Raw genomic sequence first — 24,665 nt, forward strand, 5'->3', positions numbered from 1 at the left:
TCAGGTCATTTTGCCTGGTCATGTGCTTTCAGAAAGAGCCAGCACTTTAGGATGGAACTGCTTTCTGGCAGCCTGTTGTTTCTCCTACTCAATGTAACTGAATGTGTCTCAGTGGGACCTGGATTTTACTATTGAGTGTTGTTCTTAGATCTACCAGGCAGCTGTTATCTTGTGTTAGGGAGCTGCTATCTGGTTACCTTCCCATTGTTCTGTTGTTAGGCTGCTGGGGGGGGGGAAAGGGAGGGGGGTGATATCACTCCAACTTGCAGTACAGCAGTAAAGTTTATCAGAGCACAAGTCACATGACTGGGGGCATCTGGGAAACTGACAATATGTTTAGCCCCATACCAGATTTTAAAATGTAATATAAAAAAATCTGTTTGCTCTTTTGAGAAACGGATTTCAGTGCAGAATTCTGCTGGAGCATGCAAAATAACATGTTTTCCAATGACAGGATCCCTTTAATGAGAGTGGTGACTGTGCATACTTGGCAAGCCACCTTGAATTTGATCTCCCATCCCTCTAACCATCACTCACTTTAAGCTCCACTGTGGCACAACCCCTAATGTCGGTCTTCGATCCTTCATTATGGGCTTCATACAAAATAAAATATGTAAAGGACGTCGTCCAGAGCTCTTTGTTGGCAGACTTTCAACACCTAAAGACCCAATTTCAAATTACCCAATTATATGTTGTTCTGTTTTTTCTGAGACACACACTCCAAGCTCAACTGCAGGGCTACATTGTAAATACTGAACCTTGAAATATAGAACTCTTAGTGCAGCTCACAAAACCCTTCTCCAAATTCTACTCACACGTTTTACAGGGCATCTGCCAAATCACGTTTTTCACTACATGGGCCAGGGACGTCCCCACCATTGAAGATGACTGGCCAGACAGTTTTGATTAGGGATGCACCGAATCCAGGATTCGTTTCATGATTCTGCCTTTCTCAGCAGGATCCCGTCAAATCCTTCTGCCCCGCTGAACTGGATCCAAATCCTAATTCGCATATGCCTATTAGGGCGGGGAGGGAAATTGCATGACTTCTTGTCACAAAACATGGAAGTAAATTTTTTTTATCCCTTTCCCACCCCTAATTTGCATATGCAAATTAGGATTTGGTTCTGTATTCGGCCGAATCTTTTTGCGAAGGATTCAGGGGTTTGGCCGAATCCAAAATAGTGGATTCAATGCATCCCTAGTTTAGATACACAAGCAACATGTGAGTGCAAGAGACAAACTACTACAATTTAAATTTCTACACAGAACCTAATCACCAACAAATGCCCTAGTTGCCACCTCATGATACTCCTAGAACCAGATCTGACAGTTATTTTCCTCAATCAGGTGGAGGAGTTGACCCCCCACAGGAGCATCTAGAACACTGCTAGCAATTATTCTCACGTTAGCAAAAAAGTAAATAGCCCTCCGCTGGAAAGCCCCCTGCCAACCTTCTTGCAACAACAATTAACCAGGTAATCCCCCTTTACAAACTCATTTACACTAGATGAGGCTCCCCCAACAAATTTGAGAAGATGTGGGACCCCTGGACCGATGCTATGTAACAACCCTAGTACCTACAAACCCCTACACTACTGTTACTTTAAAGGACCAGTAACATCAAAACTTTGTTTTAAAAAATGTATTCGTATACCACGAAAAAAAAACCCCCAAGACTAATTAAACTTTTAAAATTGCACAGCCTTTATTAAGAAATACTGAAACTCCGCTTGCGCTCCTCTTCAAAAAAAAGGCAATCCATCATGCAGCGCTTGATTTCTCCTCCTGCCTTCCTTATAGGAGATAGCCAGGGAGGCGAAATCGAGCGCCGCATGATGGATCGTCGCCTTTTCTGAAGAGGAGCAGAAGCGGAGTTTCGGTAAGTTATTTCTTAATAAAGGCTGTGCAATTTTAAAGTTTAATTAGTGTTGGTGGGGGTTTTTTTTTCGATGTGTTTTTTTAAAACAAAATTTTGATGTTACTGGTCCTTTAAGAAACAAAGCGGAAAACACATACTGTTTATTTCACAAAACAAAAGTTAAAACTCTCTTGACACTAATACATGTTGATAACATGTTTTCTCGGGCAATACTCACCCTCACTCCTTTTCCCCAGTTGGGTTTATAATGTTGAAACTTTACTACTTCACTACTATTGGCAGGTTGGTGTATGTCCAGAGTCTCCTCCAGTACTCGCAGTAGGATCTCAATGCATGCATACAAGATGTAACCCTAACACTGTGTATCTATACTTCTGTCTATACTCTGTAATGTGACATTTAACAGGTTACTACATGTACTGCTATTACATTACCATGATCAATAAACTTAAATTGATTAAAAAAAACGATTCCCATTCGCTGCAGCAGGAGCTCTGATTATTTGTACTTTATGTTTGGGCTGCTCTCTTTCCCCTGGTTCAGTATGAATTTCCCCTTGGGTAAGTGAGCCCTGTTACCCCCCAGTACCAAAGATCTGACTCTCGATTGACAAGGAACCGTCCCGTTGAGTAAGTGAATATATTGGCAGCTGCTACAAATATAAAGGACTGACTCCATGGGGCAGATTTATCAAGGGTCGAATTTCGAGGGTTAATAAAGTAAAATCCTTCGAATAGCGAATCCGAAGGATTTTTGCATAAATACTTCGATCGAATAAAAATCGTTTGATCAAACGATAAAATCCTTTGAATCGAACGATTCAAAGGATTTTAATCGATAGAAGGATTTTTATTCGATCATAAAAAACTTAGAAAAGTACCGGGGAAGGTCCCCATAGGCTAACATTGAACCTCGGTAGGTTTAAACTGCAGAAGTATGTAGTCTAAGTATTTTTTAAACTATCGAATGGTCGAATAGTCGAACGATTTGTGGTTCGAATTGTTCAAAACAAAGACGAAGTCAAAGGTCGTAGTAGCCTATACGATGGTCGAAGTACCCAAAAAAATATTTCAAAATTATCCAACCCCAGAACCCCAATCACTTTGGGCTCTTACACACGGGCGTTTTTTATGCGTTTGATGATGGTTTGAGCGCGTGTTGCTGATTGATTCCATTATATTATCCCATGTTACACCCATAAACATTCAGAATAGTGTTTTATCCCCTTCATATTGTATTGTGTTTTTAAAGGAGAACTAAAGCCTAATTAAAGAAGTAGGTAGAAATGTTGTACATGATGTTTTGTGCTTCTGTACCAGCCCAAGGCAACCACAGCCCTTTAGCAGTAAAGATCTGTGTCTCCAAAGATGCCCCAGTAGCTCCCCATCTTCTTTTCTGCTGATTCACTGATTCACATGCTCTGTGCTGCTGTCACTTACTGAGCTTAGGGACCCACTCACAATATACAGTACACATAGAATAGAAATGTCACAATATAAGGCTGATTAGTAATTAATACACATAATTACTACATGGCAGCACAGAAACCAGTGCAATTAGCATCAGAATTGAATAATCAGCAAACCTGTAGCATCAGCTTATATTACAGCCAGGGAAGCTCATTTTCTGCTGGATAATTAGTGACGAGCCCTAAGCTTAGCTTCTCAACAGCCAATCAGAGCCCACTGAGCATGTGAGTGTCACAGACACTTTCCAAGATGGTGACCCCCTGTGACAAGTTTGAAGTCCTGGATCATTGCTGCTATTGACAAGCTCAAACTTTAGCCTCGTGCAATAAGTTCACTATATAAAATAGGACATGTAAAGCCACATTGAGTTTTAGTGTTTAGTTCTTTAAGCTCGGTGTCCTGTGTATAATTATTGTATCTATTATGTGACTTGTCCTCAGTGTGAGTACTTTTATTTATTGTGATTTTATATGTTGTACTTTTATACATTGTACAGTGTTGCGGCTCCTTAATAGCACTTTACACATAAAGTTACACATACACTCCACCCCTTTTGAACTGCAGACTTGGTTTGTTCCAATGACAGGAAGTTTGAATTGGAGACTTGGTTTGTTCCAATGACAGGAAGTTTGAATTGCAGACTTGGTTTCTCTCAGAAAGAGCGGGAAACTGCTGAAGTGCAGCCGAGAGACAAACACCTCCCCTCAATATTTGCCCAGAGATCCAGACCTGCTGCCCATAGGAATATTATTTGCTACTCGTGGCTCTTGTGCTTTTTCTATATACTGAGGACTCTGGGCACAAAAACATATTTCAGTTGAATGTGTGAGTGATAGAGGACTGAACTGATTTATGGATAATTACTAAATGGAACTGCAGGTATGGGATCCATAATCCAGAAACCCATTATCCAGAAGCAGCGGCGGCATTTGCTTATCTCCTGGTTGTTACTTTATAAACAATGTTGTAAAAGACTTAGTTCCCCAGCAGCAAAGACAGGTCTGTAAATCAGCTCCTTGTGTTACATTGTATCAACAGTCTGAACCAGCAGTGCAGAGACTAGAAAGGAGCAGACACTGATTTCAGTAGTAATACATATACACATAACTTACACACCAGAGAAACATTGTAATGAATGTATATTGCAAAGTTGCTTAGAAATAAGTTTTCTTTTATTAGGCAGAAATATTTACAGCAGCACTCAATGATGTATAAAGGAAAAGGCCCAAATAATGAAAAAGAATGAGACAGAAAAGGCTGAATCTAAGGAAGATTGGTCTCAGAAGGAAAAGCCTAAAAGGTGAGTCTCCTAATACAGGTTTGGGATTTGTTATCTGGAAACCCATTATCTTTAAAGTTCCAAATTACGGAAAGGCCTTCTTCTTTAGACTACATTTTATCCAAATAATCCAAATTTTTTAAAATGATTTCCTTTTTCTCTGTAAAGCATCAAGTACAGTCGCTTGTACTTGATCCCAACTAAGATATAATTAATCCTTATTAGAAGTAAAACCAGCCTATTGGGTTTATTTAATGTTTACATGATTTTTTTGTAGACTTAAAGGGATCCTGTCATTGGAAAACATGTTTTTTTCAAAACGCATCAGTTAATAGTGCTACTCCAGCAGAATTCTGCACTGAAATCCATTTCTCAAAAGAGAAAACAGATTTTTTTTATATTCAGTTTTTAAAATCTGACATGGGGCTAGACATTTTGTCAATTTCCCAGCTGCCCCAGGTCATGTGACTTGTGCCTGCACTTTAGGAAATGCTTTCTGGCAGGCTGCTGTTTCTCCTACTCAATGTAACTGAATGTGTCTCAGTGGGACCTGGACTTTACTATTGAGTGTTGTTCTTAGATCTACCAGGCAGCTGTTATCTTGTGTTAGGGAGCTGCTATCTGGTTACCTTCCCATTGTTCTTTTGTTAGACTGCTCGGGGGAGGAAGTGATATCACTCCAACTTGCAGTACAGCAGTAAAGAGTGATTGAAGTTTATCAGAGCATAAAAGTCACATGACTTGGGGCAGCTGGGAAATCGACAATATGTCTAGCCCCTGTCAGATTTCAAAATTGAATATAAAAAAATCTGTTTGCTCTTTTGAGAAATGGATTTCAGTGCAGAATTCTGCTGGAGCAGCACTATTAACTGATGTGTTTTGAAAAAAATTTTTTTCCCATGACAGTATATCTTTAAAGGGGTTGTTCACCTTTGAGTTTAATTTTAGTATGATGTGTAGAGAGTGATATTCTGAGACAATTTGCAATTCATTTTAATTTTTTATTATTTGCTGTTTTTGAGTTATTTAACTTTTTATTCAGCAGCTCTCCAGTTGCAATTTCAGCCGTCTTCTGGCGATATTGGTCTCCCACCATACAGGCACTGAATATTGTATGGAAATTTGTTTTGTACCATATTATCAGTGCGTCTAAGGCCACCTAAGTGTTATCAACAGATCTGGTACTTTTGCTCCCCTATTTCAAAATATCCCCATTCTCACAGCCCCTGCAATCACATATATATTTGCTCCTTTTCTTTTCAGTAATTTATCTCTGACTCAATCCCAGTAATTTGCCTTGCAAAGTAATCACAACCCTATGAACCTGTTGCTTAACTTTTTATTGTCTATTAAAAACAGATTTTATTGAAAATAAATCTTATTTCACATAATAAATCAAGAATCATATATTCAAGCACGGAATGATAACCAGATCAATAATTTAAAAAAAAAAGGAAACAATTTTAGTAAAAACATAAGCAGTAGCCAAAGTTAGCTGTTAAATGGTTTTACAATAAATATGTAAAGAAAAGTCAACACTCAATACACAAAAGTTATTTCGATTACTGGTCGAGGTCACTTATGCGATTGAAGGTAGGAGACCAGGGTTGCCATATCCCCACAAACCACTGATATGATTCTCAATGGTAGGAGGTCATTTCTTCCATTAGATAAATTTAATTTATGGATGTAATTCATTCCTCTATAGTTGGAGGGTTAGTGTCTCTCCACCTCTTTGGAATTAGTATTTCTGCAGCTAGCTAATTATTTTGTATAGGTTGGATACTAAATGAGCTGGTAACGGTCATCTGTCACATTAAGTTCCCATTTCCGTAAGGTCGCAGTTAGCATTTAGCAATAATGCGTTGGACTGGACATATTGTTTTAGTATCTCAGTCTTTAAGAATATTTATCAGAAGGTGAACAGGCCAGTGGGGGTCTGCGCGGATAGCGGGATTAGGACCCTGAGGCCTCTGGCACCTCTGAGGGGAAATCTGACCCTGAAGGTGAAACAGAAGCCCCCAGGGTTCATCAGAGAGAAATTCCACTTTTCTCTATTCAGTTGCATTGAACACATTTATCAACAGACACAAGAGATTCCCCTTTTGATAAAATGGGGCCTAGGTTTTGTTTATTCTTTAATCAGACTGGATTTTGTTTGAATTATAGATTATAGTCTGTCTGAATAAAAACCTCTGTCTTTTGTTGCAGTACTTGGAATATTGAGAAGGAAATGGAAAGTAGCCCAACAAGGAAAGAGACAGAAAAGGCTTTTCCGAAGAAAGATAAGTCTGAGAGTGAAATCCTTCCAAGTCTTGGGGCTTAGTTATCCCAGTGACATATTCAGGCAGGGATTTCTGATTCAGGCTGGGTGGCATGTCACCCCTAAAATCTTGTCACCCTAACGCCATGACCTTTGTGGCCTAACCACAGATCTGGGCCTGGACATATTTAGGACAGATGGAAATTTCACAGCTTTCTCTTCACTTGCATGGGATATTTTGGTACATATTTATCAATAAAAGTAAGAATTCACATTCAGATAAATACTGTTTATGTTTAACAAGAATTAGATTTTAATTGACATAATAAATTACAGTTGGTCTGTAACAGTAATCTCTTTCTTTATACTGTTACAGAACACGGAAAACAGATAAGAAAAAGGAAGGTAGCCCATAGCCTGGTATAAAGTACAGGATTCAAACATCAGGAGTCTTACAATGTTACTGGTACAAGCCAAATATTCCTTAACTGACACTAAATACTTTACATGCTAAAGAACATCGTTGTGACTCCAAAGAAACCGAAAGCATCAAGAAGAGATTCCAAGGCCCGGCCTGATAAGAAGTAGAAGTAAGTTGGCCAAGTCTAGTCGAATCCTTTTGCTTGGAAGGTAAATGACACAATACAAGTTATATGTATAATAGTTGTTACAAGGCAAGTTTCACTGATGGGAACACATGAATTTACACTGACCAGTGCACACAATCTATGGTTCCTAATGCACAGAATATCATGGAGCAGTAGGATTTAATAGTGAGAGATATTAGCAACAAATACAAATAGCTCGCATGTCTGGCATTTGGAATTGGGGGTCCGGACAATAAGGCAAGGGTGGTAATTGCTCAGCCTGATGTCATAGTGACTTGTATTTGTTACATTTGTTCATATAATTACATTCTTATAGTTTGCAGTTAGTTGGTTGTGTTGGGAGCTCATCTCCAGTGCCAAAGATATATGGCTTAGGACAGGGTTGCAAGTGTCCATTTAATGACTTGTTGATTATGTTTGAGCAATACAAATATATGACCAAAACATATTGTTAAAGGAACATCTTTCAATGGTACATCAGGGGCTTGGGGAGACTTCAAAGCTAGGGACCATTCATCATCAGTAAAGGAACCCACAACTTGTTCCCATTTGTCTCCTATGTTCAAGAGATGGGCTCTAATGAGAGCAATTTCCAACTTTGAAGTCCTCTTTTCTTTCATCCCATCTGACAGCTCGGATAAATGGATCCACTACTATAACAAACAGGATTGGGGAAAGAGGGCATCCTTGCCTTGTGGCTTTGAGTTACCCCCATTCACTTTGATCAATATTCTGGGGTGTGCATAGATCTGATTGATTGTCTGTATTCCCAAAGCCACACAACTGTTTTGGTGAACTGTATGACCAGTAGATTGTCATGATCGCAAGGTCTGGGAGAGAATGTATGGGGGGTGAGATCTGATATATGGAGAGGAGCAGAAGAATGAATGGCTCTGAAAGACAGAATAAGAACTTTATATTGAATGCGCCACTAGAGATTTTAATAGTGGGCCAGATTAAATGCCATGGGTGAAGATGTGATTGAAGGAGACCAACAAGTAATATGTTACAGAAGACTATCCTGGAGAGTATGAGGGACTGGATCAATGATTTAGCAGTGGAGGGCACAGGAAAGGACATACTTTTGTGATGTTTCTTAGAAAGAAGCTGCATCTTCTGGTGAAGGATCAATGTGGGATGAAAAGTGAATAATGGGTGACTTGGGAGACTGGATGTAGGGTGACATTGTCAACTGCAATGTTAAATGGAGGGAAGGAGCCCGGTTTAGGTGGGAATATTAGCAGTTGTGTGTTGGACATGTTAAGCTCAAGGTGCTATGGCAGTGAGGCATTGGGTGATTTTTACCTGAACAGCAGGTTGAGATCATGGCAGCAAAGGTAGATCTGTGTGTCATCTGCATAAAGGTGATAGGAGAAGCCAAAGGATGTGATGAGGTCACCAAGAGAGATAATGTTAATAGAGAAGAGACCCTTGGACAGACCCTAGGGGAACCCCAACATCAGCAGCTAGAGAGGTATTGTGAGAAGTTATACTGAAGGTGCGCATAGATAGATAGGATGGGACCACAATAAAGCAGAACCACTGATACCAAGTATTTGGAGATGTTTAGAAAAAAGACATTGATCAACTGTACTGACTGCTGCAGAGACATCCAGGAGTATGGAATAGTGTCCCTGGTTCTTAGCAGCATGGGTAACGTGTAGCTTTTTGGGACAGGGACCTCATCCCAACTGTGTAGCCAAACACATAAGCACTTTACAACAACAAAACAAATTTGACACATGTTCTTGCACCATTTGAAGTTATAAATATATATTTATTTTAGTACATTAAAAATTGCACAAAAAAAAAACATATGGACAGCCTGATGCATTTCATACTTACTGACTCTTTTCAGCTTTTAATAGGGGGTCGCTGACCCCATCTAAAAACAAATGCTCTGTAAGGCTACTAATGTATTGTTATTGCTACTTTTTTATTACTCACATTTCTATACAGACCCTCCCCTATTCATATTCCAGAATCTCAATTAAATCAATACATGGTTGCTGGGGTAAATTGTACCCTAGCAACCAGACTGCTGAAACTGCAAACTGGAAAGCTGCTGAATATAAAGCTTAATAAGTCAAAAACCAGAAATAATAAAAAATGAAAACCAATTACAAATTGTCTCAGAATATCCCTCTCTACATCATAATAACAGTTAATTGAAAGGCGAACAACCCCTGTAAAGAAAACAGCAATAATCAGCATCAGTCTGTTCCCTGCTGTGTAGTCACATGGGCTTATATCAGCCAATCACAATTCAGCATATTCCATACAAGAAATACAAGCCCTTCCCAAACAGTAACAAGAGTCACCCAAGTCTCATTCTCTGCCAGTGGCAATCCTAGAGGGGGGCAGGCCCTGGTGCGTGACACGCAGCCGGGCCCCGCCCCCCTCCGTACGGCCGCATTTGCCGGCATTTCCAACGGCGAACGGACTGCCAGGGGGCCCTGAGGGGGTGCGGGCCCCTGCTCCCCCAGTAGTTCCGCCACTGTTCTCTGCCTATTTTATCTATACACACAATGATCAGTTAGACCCCGCCCCTAACCCTAATGTACAGCACTGCAGTCATATATATAGTGAATAAAGTAGCCCCTCTTGTAAAATATAAGGATATTATAAGTTACCGAGGAGTTTCATGACCATATAAAAGTACGAGGCCGAAGGTCGAGTGTTTTTATACAGGTCATGGAACTCCGAAGTAACTTCTAATATCCTCATATTTTTCAACTGGGGATACTTTATTTATAATACACACGTTTCAGTATAATATGTATAATACTATTCCGTGCTCCATTTCTAACCACAGCAAGGATCTCAATCTGGCAGAACCACCCAGGATACATTTGAGATGTGCAGATTTTGATTAAACGTTTGTAAGTACCCACCTGGGAATAATTAATAATAATGTGATGATCCAGGATGGTGGGAATATGAACATCACAGAGTTAATAACCATTGGTGAATGCAAATAGTGGGTCATTACGGGCCATTGAAAAACAGAACTTACTACACTATATTATTTTCTGGGTGCTTTGTACTTATCTCCCAAAGCTTACCTTAGCGCTAACTCCCATCTATTAAAAGAAACTTCCATTTACATTTACTCGAAGGAGAACGAGTCTGTGAGTCGGAGAACAAGGGAGACTCCAGGGACTTTGGATAATCTATTACCAAGTACTTCCTATGGATAATGACACACATGACAATTGTGCGGATTTTCCCACCGGTGCCAATTCCACTGTTGGGTTTCCCAGTTCAGGGGCATCTGTGCAATTTGCTGCCCCCCAACTGAGCTGTTGATCATGTGACTGGCACAGTGCTCCCCATCCCCCCATGTGCCAATGCCCTATAGGAAATATCAGTGGGTGTGGCCTTACAGGAAATGGGCGGCACTAATTAACACTTTCAGTGACAAAGTAATTGTCTGGCCGTATTCTCCTTAGTCACATGATCAGAGTTTAACCAGTAAAGTCTTGGGACAATCCCCTGACATAAGAGCAGTGTTAATATTTCAGATTGATATGGCATCTTGGCTTTAATATGATCCTGCCCCTATACCCACGTAATATTGTATAACTGACTCACCCCAAGCAAAGTGTTGCTCAGCACTGATATACAATATGCGGCCAGGGGAGGGGCTCTACTGACTGGTTTAGATCTACAGGAATTACACTAATGTATCCTCTGATTAACCTATTCAATTAATAAAGTGCCATAGATTCTAACTAATGATTCTCACCCAGGAATTACCCCCGACCCAGAATGCAGCATGAAGGGGCTCAGTGAATGTGGCAGTGAAGGTGTGTAAGTGTCTGATTGGCTCACTCAGCTCATAAAAGGACAGACGTCCGGCCTCATAGTCCAATGAGATATTGATTCTCCTGCAGGAAAAGACGTGGGGTAAATATGTCCATTTACTGTCATGTTCCACTGAATATCTGTTATTATACCATCTGTACAAACCCCAGGACTTGTTATTATTCCCAATACCAGACTGATCCCCTCTCCTCTCTATACTGGGATAGGCCACCCCTACCCCCCAGCTCCCTGATTCACTGACCTCCACTTCCCAGTAATGTCGCCCTGAGGGGAAACTCCTGCTGCTTAAAACCTGAGGCATCAACTGAAATCTCTCTGGGGATTGTGGGTAATGTAGTTCTGTTAGTGAGACAGAAGCAGATTTCCTGTCCCCTGATACAGATAAGTAATTATGAGCCGTGTTTATATCCAGTAACAGGTCTGTAGCCTCCTGCTCATATACAGGGTCAAATCTACTGTTAGTAATAGAATTTAATGGGGAAATACTTGGTATTGTTTTTATCAATGACACAAAAAGTTCTGAGCCTTCTCCTCCACTGGTTGATGTTCCCAAATGATGGGCTAATTTTGTATTTACCCCAGTCCCAATGGCAGCTAAGCCTGTGAGTAATGTCTCTGAGATCAGATCCACATCCAGATCCCCTACAGCAGGGACCTTTATATCATGTCTCTCTCTGCCCCCCTCATTATCTGCAGCTCCATGTGATTCCCGTTCCTGTAGGACAGTGAGTGGATCTGCCATGTTGCACAGCTCCTCAATGTGACGGATCTTCCTGGACAGCTCGTCCTTCTTTATTTCCAGCTGCTCCATCAGATCAGTGAGTGTGAGTGAGAGCTTCTCTTTCTGGCTGGAGATGTCACTCAGGAGTCGCTTCTCTAGGGCTTCCAGCTGTTCCCTGATGTCTCTAAACAGGGCAGTGACTCTCTCTGTCTCACCGGCTGCTTTTTCTGCCACTTCTCTCCTGCGCTCCTGCAGTCTCTGGGCTCCTCTCTCAGTCTCCTCTCTCTCTGGCCTCAGTTTCTCCACAACTTTCCTCAGTGTCTCTTTCTTCTTCTCAGAGGCCTCACTCAGCAGCTCCACCCTGTGGCCCCTGTGCTCTCCGGCCAGACAGCAGGACACACAGACACAGACAGACTCCTCACAGCAGTAATACTCCAGAACCTTGTGATGTACAGAACATTTTCTCTCCATGAAGGAATCAGTGGGTTGGGTCAGTACATGTTCTGCTGACTTGCTGTGCATCCTCAGGTGGGTCTCACACACAGAAGCCTCACAGTGCAGACAGGATTTAACAGCAGGTACAGGAGAGAGGACACAGTAGGTGCAGGGAATCCCAGTGTCCCCCGGCTCGGGCTGAGCAGAAAGGAATCGCTCTGCTATGTTCCCCAGAGTTCTGTTCCTGGGCAGGGCAGGGCGCTCCTTAAACTCCTGTCTGCATTCAGGGCAGGAATAAGGCCCAGATCCCTCCTGGGTGCCCAGCACCCTCCCAATACAGCCCCGGCAGAAGTTATGGGCACACGGCAGGGATACAGGATCAGTATAAATGCTCAGGCAGATGGAGCAGCTCAGCTCGTCTCTCAGATCAGCAGCCGCCATCACTGAGAGCAGGAACAGCAACTGAACAAGAAACGAAACCGACCTTCCCTTTTATCAAAGACAAACAGCACTTTGTACTCCTGGGAGTTAACCCTCTCAGTTCTGGATACAGTGAGTATCAGGCTCAGAAATATTTGTATTGTTAGACTAGAAACTCTGTAACAGTGAGTAAAAGAGGTGAGTGAGAGGAGGGAGGGAGTATGGCAGCTCCACTCATAATAACTAGTGTGATCTTAATCCTCCCTGGAAAGAAACAAACAAGTTGCAGGTAAGTTGGCAGAGTTGGTTGGTAGTGACTCCCCCAGCAATGCAGTCAGTCAGGGGATGTAATACAGTGAGTAACCAGTGGCCATACAGCTACACTGCAACTACAACTCTCAGCACTGACAGTTCAATGGTGACTGAGTGACATTGGCAGGTTTATATAATTCACTGCTGTAGAACCAATTGTCCTTCTGTTTATGTATTAAAGGGATCCTGTCACGGTAAAACTTTTTTTCCAAAACACATCAGTTAATAGTGCTGCTCCAGCAGAATTCTGCACTGAAATCCATTTCTCAAAATAGAATTTATTTTTTATATTTTCTTTTGAAATCTGACATGGGGCTAGACATATTGTCAGTTTCCCAGCTGCCCCCAGTCATGTGACTTGTGCTCTGATAAACTTCAGTCACTCTTTACTGCTGTACTGCAAGTTGGACTGATATCACCCCCCTTTCCCCTTTCCCCCCAGCAGCCAAACAACAGAACAATGGGAAGGTAACCAGATAGCAACAGGCCCAGACTTGCAATCTGTGGGTTCTGGCAAATGCCAGAGGGGCTGCTATTAGGTCCCATAGAAAGTCACTATTTAGTGGGCTGGTGGGGGCTGAGCAGATCCCTAACACAAGATATCAAGCAGTTTCTATACACTTCTGTCCCAATCATTTTTGCTGGGGATTTTAACCAGGTCTTAACTGCTGAGGACAGAACTGGGAGGCTGAATAAATATCAGAGCTTGTTCTTTAAGACTCTGATAGAAGATGCTGAGCTGCAGGACTTAGCCATTGTAAATGGGAGAAAAGGAAAACACACACATATAGATGTGGGGAGCGCAGCAGCAGAATTGATAGGGTTTTTATCAAAAAGAAGGAAGATTTTTCCAATTTTAAGGAAATAGGGGTTGAATTTTCAGACCATTTAGCTTTATCTTTTCATTATGGTCTGTTAGGTAGGATGGGTTTTGGAAAGGGCTTTGGAGGTTGGGGAAGGAGCTGCTAGAGGAGGAGAGTATTAGAAGGACTTTTAAGAATCTTTTACAGAATGAAGTATCTAAGATAGAGTTTTTAGATTGTGTTTCAGATTGGTGGGAATCAGCTAAGGATACTTTCCAGACTTCTTTCCGATCTGCCTCTTTTAAAAAAGGGAGGGCTAAAGAGAAAGAGAGCTGGTCTCTAAGAAGGAAACTTGAGATCTGTATTTCAAACAGGGAGAAAAAGTTAACCGGATTAAGTACTTGTTGAGACAGTGTCAGTACAACCGGCTTAAGTCCCTGGTTCTAGAGAGGGACTATGGGAACTCAAATTCCCCGGACCCTTACCAGAACTGTAAGGAGACGTTTAAAAAGAAGCAGTTGAGGGTAGGGTTGCCACCCGGCCTAGCTGGTAAAACACCTGGCAAGGCCGGGGCCGGTATTACAAATTTACCGGCAATGTAGCAGCGGGTAAATTTGTAATACTGCTAACAAAAGCCCTTGCCCATCCCAACCCGCTCAAAAGTTACTTTTTTTTTGCTCATTCCAGGCCCATCGCGTGTCTAGACCCCGCCCCTTTATGGCATGACACGCCCCTTTTATGGCACATCCACCCACTTTTGCATCAAGGCCCGCCCATTTGCTCCCGCCCCCACCACCAGCCAGTAATTATTGTATTAAAAGGTGGCAACCCTAGTTGAGGGCCTTTACAACCTTCAGGGTGAATTAGAAGTTTCTAGGGAGGGTATCCTGGAGGTTGTGGGGTCCTATTACACTGAACTTTACAAAGAAAGGGTTTTGGATAAGGGTAAGATTCAAGCTTTCCTGGAGGCAACCCCAGTTTCAAACACTGAAAATTTGGATTTTCCCCCTTTGGTGTCAGAGATAACAGAGGAGGAAGTACTGCAGGCAATTGAAAAACAGCAGAAAAGGAGGGCCCCTGGGCCAGATGGTTTCACTGCAGAGTTTTACAGCAGGTTTAAAGAAGAGTTGGTTCCGGTTCTTACTGAAGTCTTTAATGACTGTCTGACCTGGGGATGCCTTCCTACATCTATGCAGTCCTCCTCTCTGGTTCTGATATCAAAGGGGAAGGATTTGAGGCACATTGAGAATTGGAGGCCAATTGCCCTTCTCAACTGTGAAAGGAAGATTCTGGCTATTATTATTATTAACATGTATTTATATAGCGCCAACATATTGCGTAGCACTGTAAAGTAAATGTGATTATACAACTACATCACATGAATTACATATATAGAATATATGGAGTAACAAACATCACAGTCAATACAGGTACAAAAGGTGAGGAAGGCCCTATGCATAGGCATACAGTCTAAAGGGAAGGGAGTAATACACAAGGTGTGGGAGTGGGCAAGATCGAAGTAAGTGGGTGAGAAATGTGGTATTGTATGTGGTGTTGCCTTTGGTAGTTAAGCAGAGTGAGGGGAGGCTTCTCGAAAGAAGTGCGTTTTCAGAGATTTTTTGAAAGCAGAAAGGTTGGGAGAAAGTGGGACAGACCGTGGGAGAGAGTTCCAGAGGAGGGGTGCAGCCCTTGCAAAGTCTTGAATGTGAGCATGTGAGGTGGTAATGAGAGAAGAGTTGAGGAGCAGGTCAGTAGAGGAGCGTAGTAAGCGAGTGGGTGAGTATATAGAGATGAGTTCAGAGATGTAGGGTGGAGCAGAGTTGTGAAGTGCTTTGAAAGTCAGTGTCATTAATTTGAATTTGATTCTGAAAGGTAACGGAAGCCAGTGCAGGGATTGACAGAATGGCGAGGCAGAGGAGGAGCGGTTGCTGAGGTGTATGAGCCTCGCAGCAGTGTTCATTATGGACTGGAGAGGTGACAGTCTCTGGAAGGGGAGGCCAAGAGGATTCTCTTAAAAAAGGTTGGGTGTGGTGGCTGATTCTCTTCTTTCTAATTCTCAGTTCTGTTCACTGGAGGGAAGGGACATTTTTGGTGCTGTTCTTTCTCTCAGGGAAGCATTGGAGAGGTGAAAGGCTTGGCAGGGGGGCAACTACTTTCTCTCTTTAGACCAAGTAAAAGCCTTTGATAAAGTCAATCATGAGTATCTATGGGCTGCTTTGCAAAGATACTGCATTCTGGATGAATTCATTAGATGGCTAAGGGTTTTGTACAGTGGGGCAAAGAGCTTCCCATTGATTAATGGTTGGAAAGGTGAGGACTTTTTAGTGAGAGCTGGCGTGAGGCAGGGATGTCCTCTGAGTCCACTTCTGTATGTTTTCTCATCAGACCCATTCTTGAAGAGACTGCAGGATTGTGGGCTTGGGGGGGTTCCATTTCCGTTGGATCGATCCTTTAAGTCCATAGCCTTTGCGGACGATGTCACTCTAGTAATATCAAAACCTGAGAACTCTAGAGAGGGAACCAAGCTTCAGGCTTGAGAAAATCCCAGTGGCCCCAGGTTTAGTTAGAATTTTAGGGATTAAATTTGGGAAGGGAGATCTTGCTAAGGCAAATTGGGAAGACAAACTGAATGCTGGTCTAGCAAAGGTTCAGTGGTGGAAGTCCTGGAAGCTGACCTATAGAGAGAGGATTCACATTATTAAGACTTTCCTGGTTCCGCTTTTTCTCTTTGTGTCGTATGTGTTCTTGTTACCAGAATCTCTCTATGGCCGGATTCAGAGCCTGTTCTTCCAAATGCTTTGGGGGAATAGGCTCAACCGGGTAAAAAGGGGGATCACGTTCCTGCAGAAGAAAAGGGGAGGCTTGGACATGCCATGTCCAGTGGTTTTCTTCTGCACCATCTTTCTGAAGTTTAACTTTGGAGGGGTGGTGCGGGGGAGAGAGTCTCTGTGGGAAATCAGTGTTAGAGACTGGGCATCGCCTTTTATTAGAGATTGGCTACTCGGTGGCAGAGTGAAAGAGGTCCGGATAAGAGGAGGCTTTTTACCCACATATCTGAGGCAGACTGTAAAGATCCTGAAGAAGTGGAGCATTAGTGCAGATGATTTAAAGGGAATCTGTCGTCATTTTAAACTTTTTTTTTTTTTTGCATTTTTATAAAAACAACACATCCATAAACACTGTCTGGCAAATAAAATGTTAATCCTCAAATCCATGCATAAGTTATTTTAGTTTGTTTTTTGTCATGGGGGCTTCCATTTGTGCTCATTACACATTCATCCTGTGCTGCTCTAACAGCAGGCGCAGCATTACCTGTGTGCTTGGAGGCAGCCACTCTGTAATGAAAAGCCAGGTCCCTGCACTACGACATGAGAATCTAGCCCCTCCCCTCTCTGCCCATGCGTGTGATGTTTGGAGGAGAGAGGTCACATGGTTGCAGGGAACCAATTACTTTCACTTTCCTACGTCCTGCTCTACAGCTGCACTAGCAGCCCCTCCTCCCACAGACACTATCAAAGCTCCTCCCCTTCTGTAAGTTTTTTCTCTGCTTTCCTTTCTCTCCTTGTTGCCTTCCTAGTTAGTTTTACTGGTTACTAGATGAGGTAAAGGAGCTGTGAGTTCCCTCTGCTAATATCCACCTCACACACACTGCGCTCCTTTCCTGCCTGCAATACTTCTTTTTTACTTAACTACTTACTGCCTCCTTTCTCCTCAGCTATTTTAACCCTTCCTAGACTTCCTCTTAAATTTTTAGATATATATATATATATATATAGGGTGATCAATTAAAAAATGTAACATACAAAATTGTAAAAGTATCAATGCAGTGTTAGGGGCACATTTACTAAGGGTCGAATATTGAGGGTTAATTAACCCTCAACATTCAACCCTCAAAGTAAAATCCTTCGACTTCGACTATCGAAGTAGAAGAATTTACCGCAAATACTTTGATCGATCGAACGATTAAATCCTTCGAAACGAACGATTCGAAGGATTTTAATCCATCCATCGAAGGATTTTCCTTCGATCAAAAAAACGTAGAAAAGTAATGGGGAAGGTCCCCATAGGCTAACATTGTAGCTCGGTAGGTTTAAAGTGGCGAAGTAGGTAGTCAAAGTTTTTTTAAAGAGACAGTACTTCGACTATCAAATGGTCGAATAGTAGAACGATTTTTAATTTTGAATCGAAGTCGTAGCTGAAGGTAAATTAGTAAATGTGCCCCTTAGTGTAGGCAGTATAATAAATCCTCCCCCTTCCAGGCATATTAAAAATGTAAAAATGATTAAAGTGCAGTTCCTTGAATAAGGTCCAATATTCACTAAGTAAAAAAACAGTGATTGCATGTGATCCAGAAATCCTGTTTTGAGTCCAATTAAAAAGTCAGTGTAGACAATAGTTTTTTATATACATATAGCCAATCCATAGGGCTTAATGCAACAATGAAACAAGCAGTGATATTGGGAAATACCTCGATACCATGTAACAAACATTAATATTAAATACATTTGACAACAATTGTTACTATGAAGAACATTTTAGTAACAAAGTCTATAACTCACTCTGTCTGTACAGGAAAGGGGAGGGGAGTTTTACCTATCCCTGGATATTGATCAGCGCTGATCTGAGAATATAGAGAAAAAGTTAAGGGGTTTCACAAAAAGCAGGACAAGTTATATTCTTCCAGTGGAGGAACTACCAGGGGCGCAAAAGGTGCAGCCGCACCAGGGCCCCTGCCCCTGTACCCTCTATGGGGCCCGCCGTGTCCAGTCCCATCCTGCTGCGCTGCCTTTACTGTGTGGCTCACAGCACTTCCAATTCTTTTTACAGAGGTAATTAGCATAGTCTCACGTGAAGAGAATAGAGAAATGTGCTACTGCTTCAGAAGAGGAGACTGGTAACAGGAACGCAGTTCTGCTGAAGACAGCTAAGGGATTTTCTTAATGTTTAATTTATGTCCTTGGGGTTTCCAGTAAATAACCTGCTCCCATTCAGCTCAGGTTTCAAGTACTCACAGAGTCGCACATTGCAGCGTCCAGAGTTCTGGTGGATGATTAACTAATGCACACATCCCTGTCCATGCTTGCTGCTAGCCTGGAGATTAAAGTTTAAGCACAGTTTTGCGAGGCTTTTGGAAAAGAACATTTTCTTATTCACAGGTCTGGAAACAAGATTCTATTTTAGGTTTTTAGTCCCCTTTGCCATCAGGGAGAACAGAGACGTAACTAGAGGGGGGCGGGCCCTGGAGCGGGACGTGCAGCCGGGCCTCACCCCCCTCCGTATGGCCAGAAACGGCCGCATTTCCCTTAGAACAGAGTGGCGGGTGAGCTGCTGGGGGGCCCTGAGGGGGTGTGGTCCCTGGCCCAATCGCACCCCCTGCTCCCCCGGTAGTTACGCCACTGAGGGAGAATGCTCCTAGTGGTGTGTGGCCGATCCCTGGCATTTTGCCAATGTGCTTATTGTCACTACACTAATTGTTTGGAGCTTTTTTTAGCTTTGCACAATATTAAATCAGTGGTCTGTGATGCCAGGGATATTTGTCTGATTGGTATATATGATAATGATATAAAGCAGGCAAAGGCATTGGGCTCAATGGGTCCTGGTGCAGCAGAGATTTGGGGGAAAGGCCAGAGAAAATAATAATTATTATTTATTACTTTTTGCTACTTATTATAGTGGCAGCTGTAAAGCTTTGTGCCACATGGTTAATCTGCTAAATATCAATTTGTTGTAGTATACTGTCAGATCTGTGGTTAATATTCTGATTATCCGTTTAATACTAGAATGACTAGAATGAATTAAGTCAGGCATGTCCAAAGTGCGCCCGTTTTCAAATTTACACCGACCCTCAGCCTCCATCATCAAATTAATAATAATGCGGCCCCCCAGCACAGTGTGATCAGGAATCCCATAGCAGTAATATTTGGGCACATTAGTGAAATGATCTGCCACTTGGTCTATACTGTGTCTGTGAGCTGAAGTGTTAGTAATAGACATGTACTGACACATAGTGATACACTGCTCTCACACACTTCTTTAGGGCTGTGTGTGTCTGTGTGTGTGTCTGTGTGTGTGTCTGTGTGTGTGTGCGCGTGTGGGGGATTTGATACCCTTATTGTTTTACTTTATTTTATTAAGATTTTTCCATTTGCAAACTTTTAAAATGGATCTGGCTACTTTTTGGCTAATTTTTTGATAGTCTTTGGATGGTTTTGAAATGAAAACCTGGCAACCCTGAGAGAGCAGAAGAGGAGGGGGAAACAGAATGCAGGAAGAATGTAGGGTGGACAATACATTGTGGTTGGGGAGAAAATAAGATCCCATATAATATGGTCACAGAACAACCCCACGGTGACTTCTAATATCCTTATCATTTACAGTAGGGGGCACATTATCCCTTATAATACATGAGTGATACTCAGAGTTCTCTGTATAACTCAGCCTGCAGCCTTGTGCCTTTATATGGTCACAGAACAACCCCTCAGTGACTTCTAATATCCTTATCATTTACAGTAGGGGGTACATTATCCCTTATAATACATGAGAGATACTCAGAGTTCCCTGTATAACTCAGCCTGCAGCCTTGTGTCTTTATATGGTCACAGAACAACCCCTCAGTGACTTCTAATATCCTTATCAATTACAGTAGGGGGTACATTATCCCTTATAATACATGAGTGATACTCAGAGTTCCCTGTATAACTCAGCCTGCAGCCTTGTGCCTTTATATGGTCACAGAACAACCCCTCAGTGACTTCTAATATCCTTATCATTTACAGTAGGGGGTACATTATCCCTTATAATACATGAGTGATACTCAGAGTTCCCTGTATAACTCAGCCTGCAGCCTTGTGCCTTTATATGGTCACAGAACAACCCCTCAGTGACTTCTAATATCCTTATCATTTACAGTAGGGGGTACATTATCCCTTATAATACATGAGTGATACTCAGAGTTCCCTGTATAACTCAGCCTGCAGCCTTGTGTCTTTATATGGTCACAGAACAACCCCTCAGTGACTTCTAATATCCTTATCATTTACAGTAGGGGTACATTATGCCTTATATTATTATAATACAATGAAACCTCCTTTTTACATGTAATGTTTGGATTAACTTTTAGTATTTAGTATAATGGCTAATTCTAATCAACTTTTCAATTGGTCTTCATTATTTATTTTTTATTGTTTTTGAATGATTTTCCTCTTCTACATCTTTTCAGCTTTTAAATGGGGGTTATTGACCGCTTCTAAAAACAATTGCTTTGCAAAGCTACACATTTACTCTTGCTACTTTTTAATTTGTGTATATTAGCCCTCTTCTATTCATATTTCAGTCTCTTATTCAAATCAGTGCATGGTTGCTAGGGGAATTTAGACCTTAGCAACCAGACTGCTGAAATTGCAACTGGAGTCAAAAACCACAAATAATAAAAAATGAAAACCAATTACAAATTGTCTCAGAATATCCCTCTCTACATCATACTAACAGTTAACTGATAGGTGAACAACTCCTTTAGGGGGCCCAGTTGTAATTTTCTGTACCGGGGCCCTTAGGGGTCTAGTTACGTCACTGTATTCTTCATTGAGGCCTTGGGGCATCTGGATTCCAATAGCCAAATCCAAAAGCATTCCCTCTGGAGTAATTGACTTTTTTTATCCCGGCCCTGTCTCATCTTAACCTTTTCTAGAATTTGCCATTGAAGCTGTGGCACTCGATGCCCCTGTGTGTGGAGATGTCTGGCTAATAGTGTTTCTTTTTTAGTTTTCTCCTTTGTTACCAGCAGGATTAGCCTGTGTCATTGGTGCTTGGTAATTCCTTATTGTGCATTTGTGTTCATTAAGTCTGGTTTTCATGGGTCTAGATGTTCGGCCCACGTAAGCCAATCCACATGGGCATTTAATACAATAGATCACGTCACTGGTATCACATGTGAAAAACCCTTTTATTTAATGTTTGGAACCATGTAATGGATGTGTCACTATGTCTCCAGGTATTAACCCATTACAGTGCCCGCAGTTTCTACATGGGAAAGTCCCATTAGTGGTACCTGAGTTGGCAAATGTACATCCTGATTGATCTACAGGCTGAGATTTAATAAGGTCACCAATAGTTTTCCCTCGTCTATAAGAAAACACAGGAGGCGATTGAAACAAAGGGCCATATTTAGGATCAGTACTTACAATGGGCCAATACAATATGATGTTTCGTAAGGCTTTTGAATTATTATCAAAGGATGTAATGAAGGGAATTCTCTGTGTGGCTCTAGGATTTATACTTTTTTTTTAGAGAGTCTTTCCTGGGAATTGCCAGCAGGGCCGCCATCAGGGGGGGTTAAAAGGGGGGCATAAAGAGGGGCCCGGCAGCGCTGCATTTTTTGAAGATCCGGGCCCCCCTTACGATCGCCCGAGCCATACGTCTTGCCTCTTGCGTTGCCTCTTGCGGAAATGCCGAAAAGCCGAAGCCGATGTGCCGAAAAGACCCGAAGTCACGGAAAAAGCCGAAGTCACGAAGCGCCGAAAAGACCCGAAGTCACGAAAACAGCCGAAGCCGAAGTCCTGAAGCGGTGAAAAGACCCAAAGTCACGAAAGGAGGCGAAGTTGAAGTACTGAAGCCATGAGTTCAATCCTACTGAACACCAGTTTGTGTGTTTTTTTTTTTTTAATCCCCTGGCCACCAATGTATTATTTTAATATTCTATAGGCCCCTGCCACCAATCTTGTTTTTAAAACATTTTTTTTTTGGGGCCCCAATTTTTTTTTAACTCGTAAGGGGCCCCTTGCCACCATTGGTTTTTTTTGTTTTAAAAAACAAAAAAAAAATTAATTTTTTTTTTGGCGGCCCCAATTTGTTTTTAACTTATAAGGGGGCCCCTGCCAAAATTATTTTTTTTTTTTCATGGGGTGGAGCTTGTCTTGTTTTTATGGGGTGGAGCTTGGTCGTCAGTGTGGGCAGGGCCCAGGGGGCCCCAAAAATTTTGTTGTACGGGGCCCCGTGATTTCTAATGGCGGCCCTGATTGCCAGTATAGTTTTTTTTATTCAGCTCCAGGGAAGTTTTATCATATCCTTTCTCCAGGAATTTATTGACCATCTCTGTTGATTCTTTCTCATATAGAGCGTCAGTGGAGGTGATACGTCTAACTCTTAATAGTTGACTTTTGGGTAGTCCCTTACATAATCCTGGAGGATGATAAGAAGTAGGTCGCAGTAGATTGTTCCTATCTGTAGGCTTAGTATAGACCGATGTAATACAGTTAGGGGCAGATTTACTAAGGGTCGAATATCGAGGGTTAATTAACCCTCGATATTCGACTAGGAACTAAAATCGTTCGACTTCGAATATCGAAGTCGAACGATTTAGCGCTAATCCTACGATCGAACGATTGAAGGATTATTCGTTCGATCGAACGATTAAATCCTTTGAATCGAACGATTCGAAGGATTTTAATACAACGATCGAAGGAATATCCTTCGATCAAAAAATCACAGGCAAGCCTATGGGGACCTTCCCCATAGGCTAACATTGACTTCGGTAGCTTTTAGCTGCCGAACTAGGGGGTCGAAGTTTTTCTTAAAGAGACAGTACTTCGATTATCGAATGGTCGAATAGTCAAACGATTTTTAGTTCGAATCGTTCGATTCATAGTCGAAGTCCTAGTCGAAGGTCGAACTAGCCCATTCGATGGTCGAAGTAGCCCAAAAAACACTTCGAAATTCGAAGTTTTTTTAATTCGAATCCTTCACTCGAGCTTTGTAAATGTGCCCCTTAGTGTCAGAGTGTGTAATGTTAACATCCAAAAAGTGAATTTCAGTTTGACTGGCTTCCAGTGACAATTATTAAAGTAGAATGTACCTCATTCAAAAATCTTAAAAAACCATTAAGATCTTTGCTTGTGCCGGACCATAGAAAAAATGCGTCATGGACATAGCGCATGTAGCCGTGAATATACCGTGAGAATTGATCGTTGGCAAAAATAAATGTTTTCTCAAAAGAGTCCGTATAGATATTGGCATAGGCAGGTGCCATGTTGCCATGTTGTAAGTAGAATTCATCTTTACATTGAAAGTCGTTTATTAACAAAACGTTTTTGAGTAAATTACAAATGAAATGAATCCTATGATTTGGTAAATTCCCTTGTGATAAATACACACGGGTACATTCAATCCCTTCATCATGGGGGAGTGAGGTAAATAAATCTTTAACATCCAGAGAAGACATCGAAAAAATCACCTGATTGTAAGTTTATGTTTTCAAGTCTGTTTAGGAATTCAGTGGTTTCCCTCAAACATGGTTACAAATGAATTACAAGATCCAGTAAATGCGGGTCAATGTATATTGCTAGCGGTTGCCAAATAGATCCAACATTAGAAACTATTGGTCATCCTGGAGGATTAATGAGCTGCTTGTGGATCTTAGGAAGAAAATAGATATGGGGGACTTTGGGGTGCTCAGCTGTTAATAATTGTCAGACCTCGTCTGTAATCACACCCTCCATTACTGCAGCGTTAACTATGATTTTATTAGCATTCTTATCATTAAATGTGGGGTCACTATTGAGTTTTTTATAGTGTGGAGTATTGTCTGAATGGCGTTTAGCTTCTAGTTCATAATCCGTTGTGTTTAAAATGACAATACCCCTCCTTTATC

At 41.7% G+C, this 24,665-nt stretch overlaps 2 protein-coding genes across 5 annotated transcripts in view; both read right to left on the reverse strand.

Moving 5' to 3' along the window:
- Positions 1–24,665, reverse strand: part of XB5897957.S (hypothetical LOC495453 S homeolog) — a 658,286-nt gene that overhangs the window by 104,626 nt on the left and 528,995 nt on the right.
- LOC121394810 (E3 ubiquitin/ISG15 ligase TRIM25-like) lies at positions 10,219–12,993 on the reverse strand. The gene is made up of 2 exons (XM_041566923.1): positions 11,903–12,993; positions 10,219–11,779 (listed from the first exon to the last, which is right to left on the reverse strand). The coding sequence occupies exons 1-2, from the start codon at positions 12,924–12,926 to the stop codon at positions 11,232–11,234; spliced, it is 1,572 nt and encodes a 523-aa protein (XP_041422857.1). The 5' UTR covers positions 12,927–12,993; the 3' UTR covers positions 10,219–11,231.

Source organism: Xenopus laevis, chromosome 6L, assembly GCF_017654675.1.
Source record: "Xenopus laevis strain J_2021 chromosome 6L, Xenopus_laevis_v10.1, whole genome shotgun sequence".
NCBI classification, from domain to species: Eukaryota; Metazoa; Chordata; class Amphibia; order Anura; family Pipidae; genus Xenopus; species Xenopus laevis.

What these genes read in the sequence shown, in the direction of transcription:
- LOC121394810 (XM_041566923.1), bottom strand. Translation starts at nt 12,926, where the DNA reads ATGGCGGCTGCTGATCTGAGAGACGAGCTGAGCTGCTCCATCTGCCTG. An exon ending in TGCCATTGGGACTGGGGTAA is followed by an intron (nt 11,780 to 11,902) that starts ATACAAAATTAG and finishes CTAACAGTAGAT; the next exon opens with TTGACCCTGTATATGAGCAG.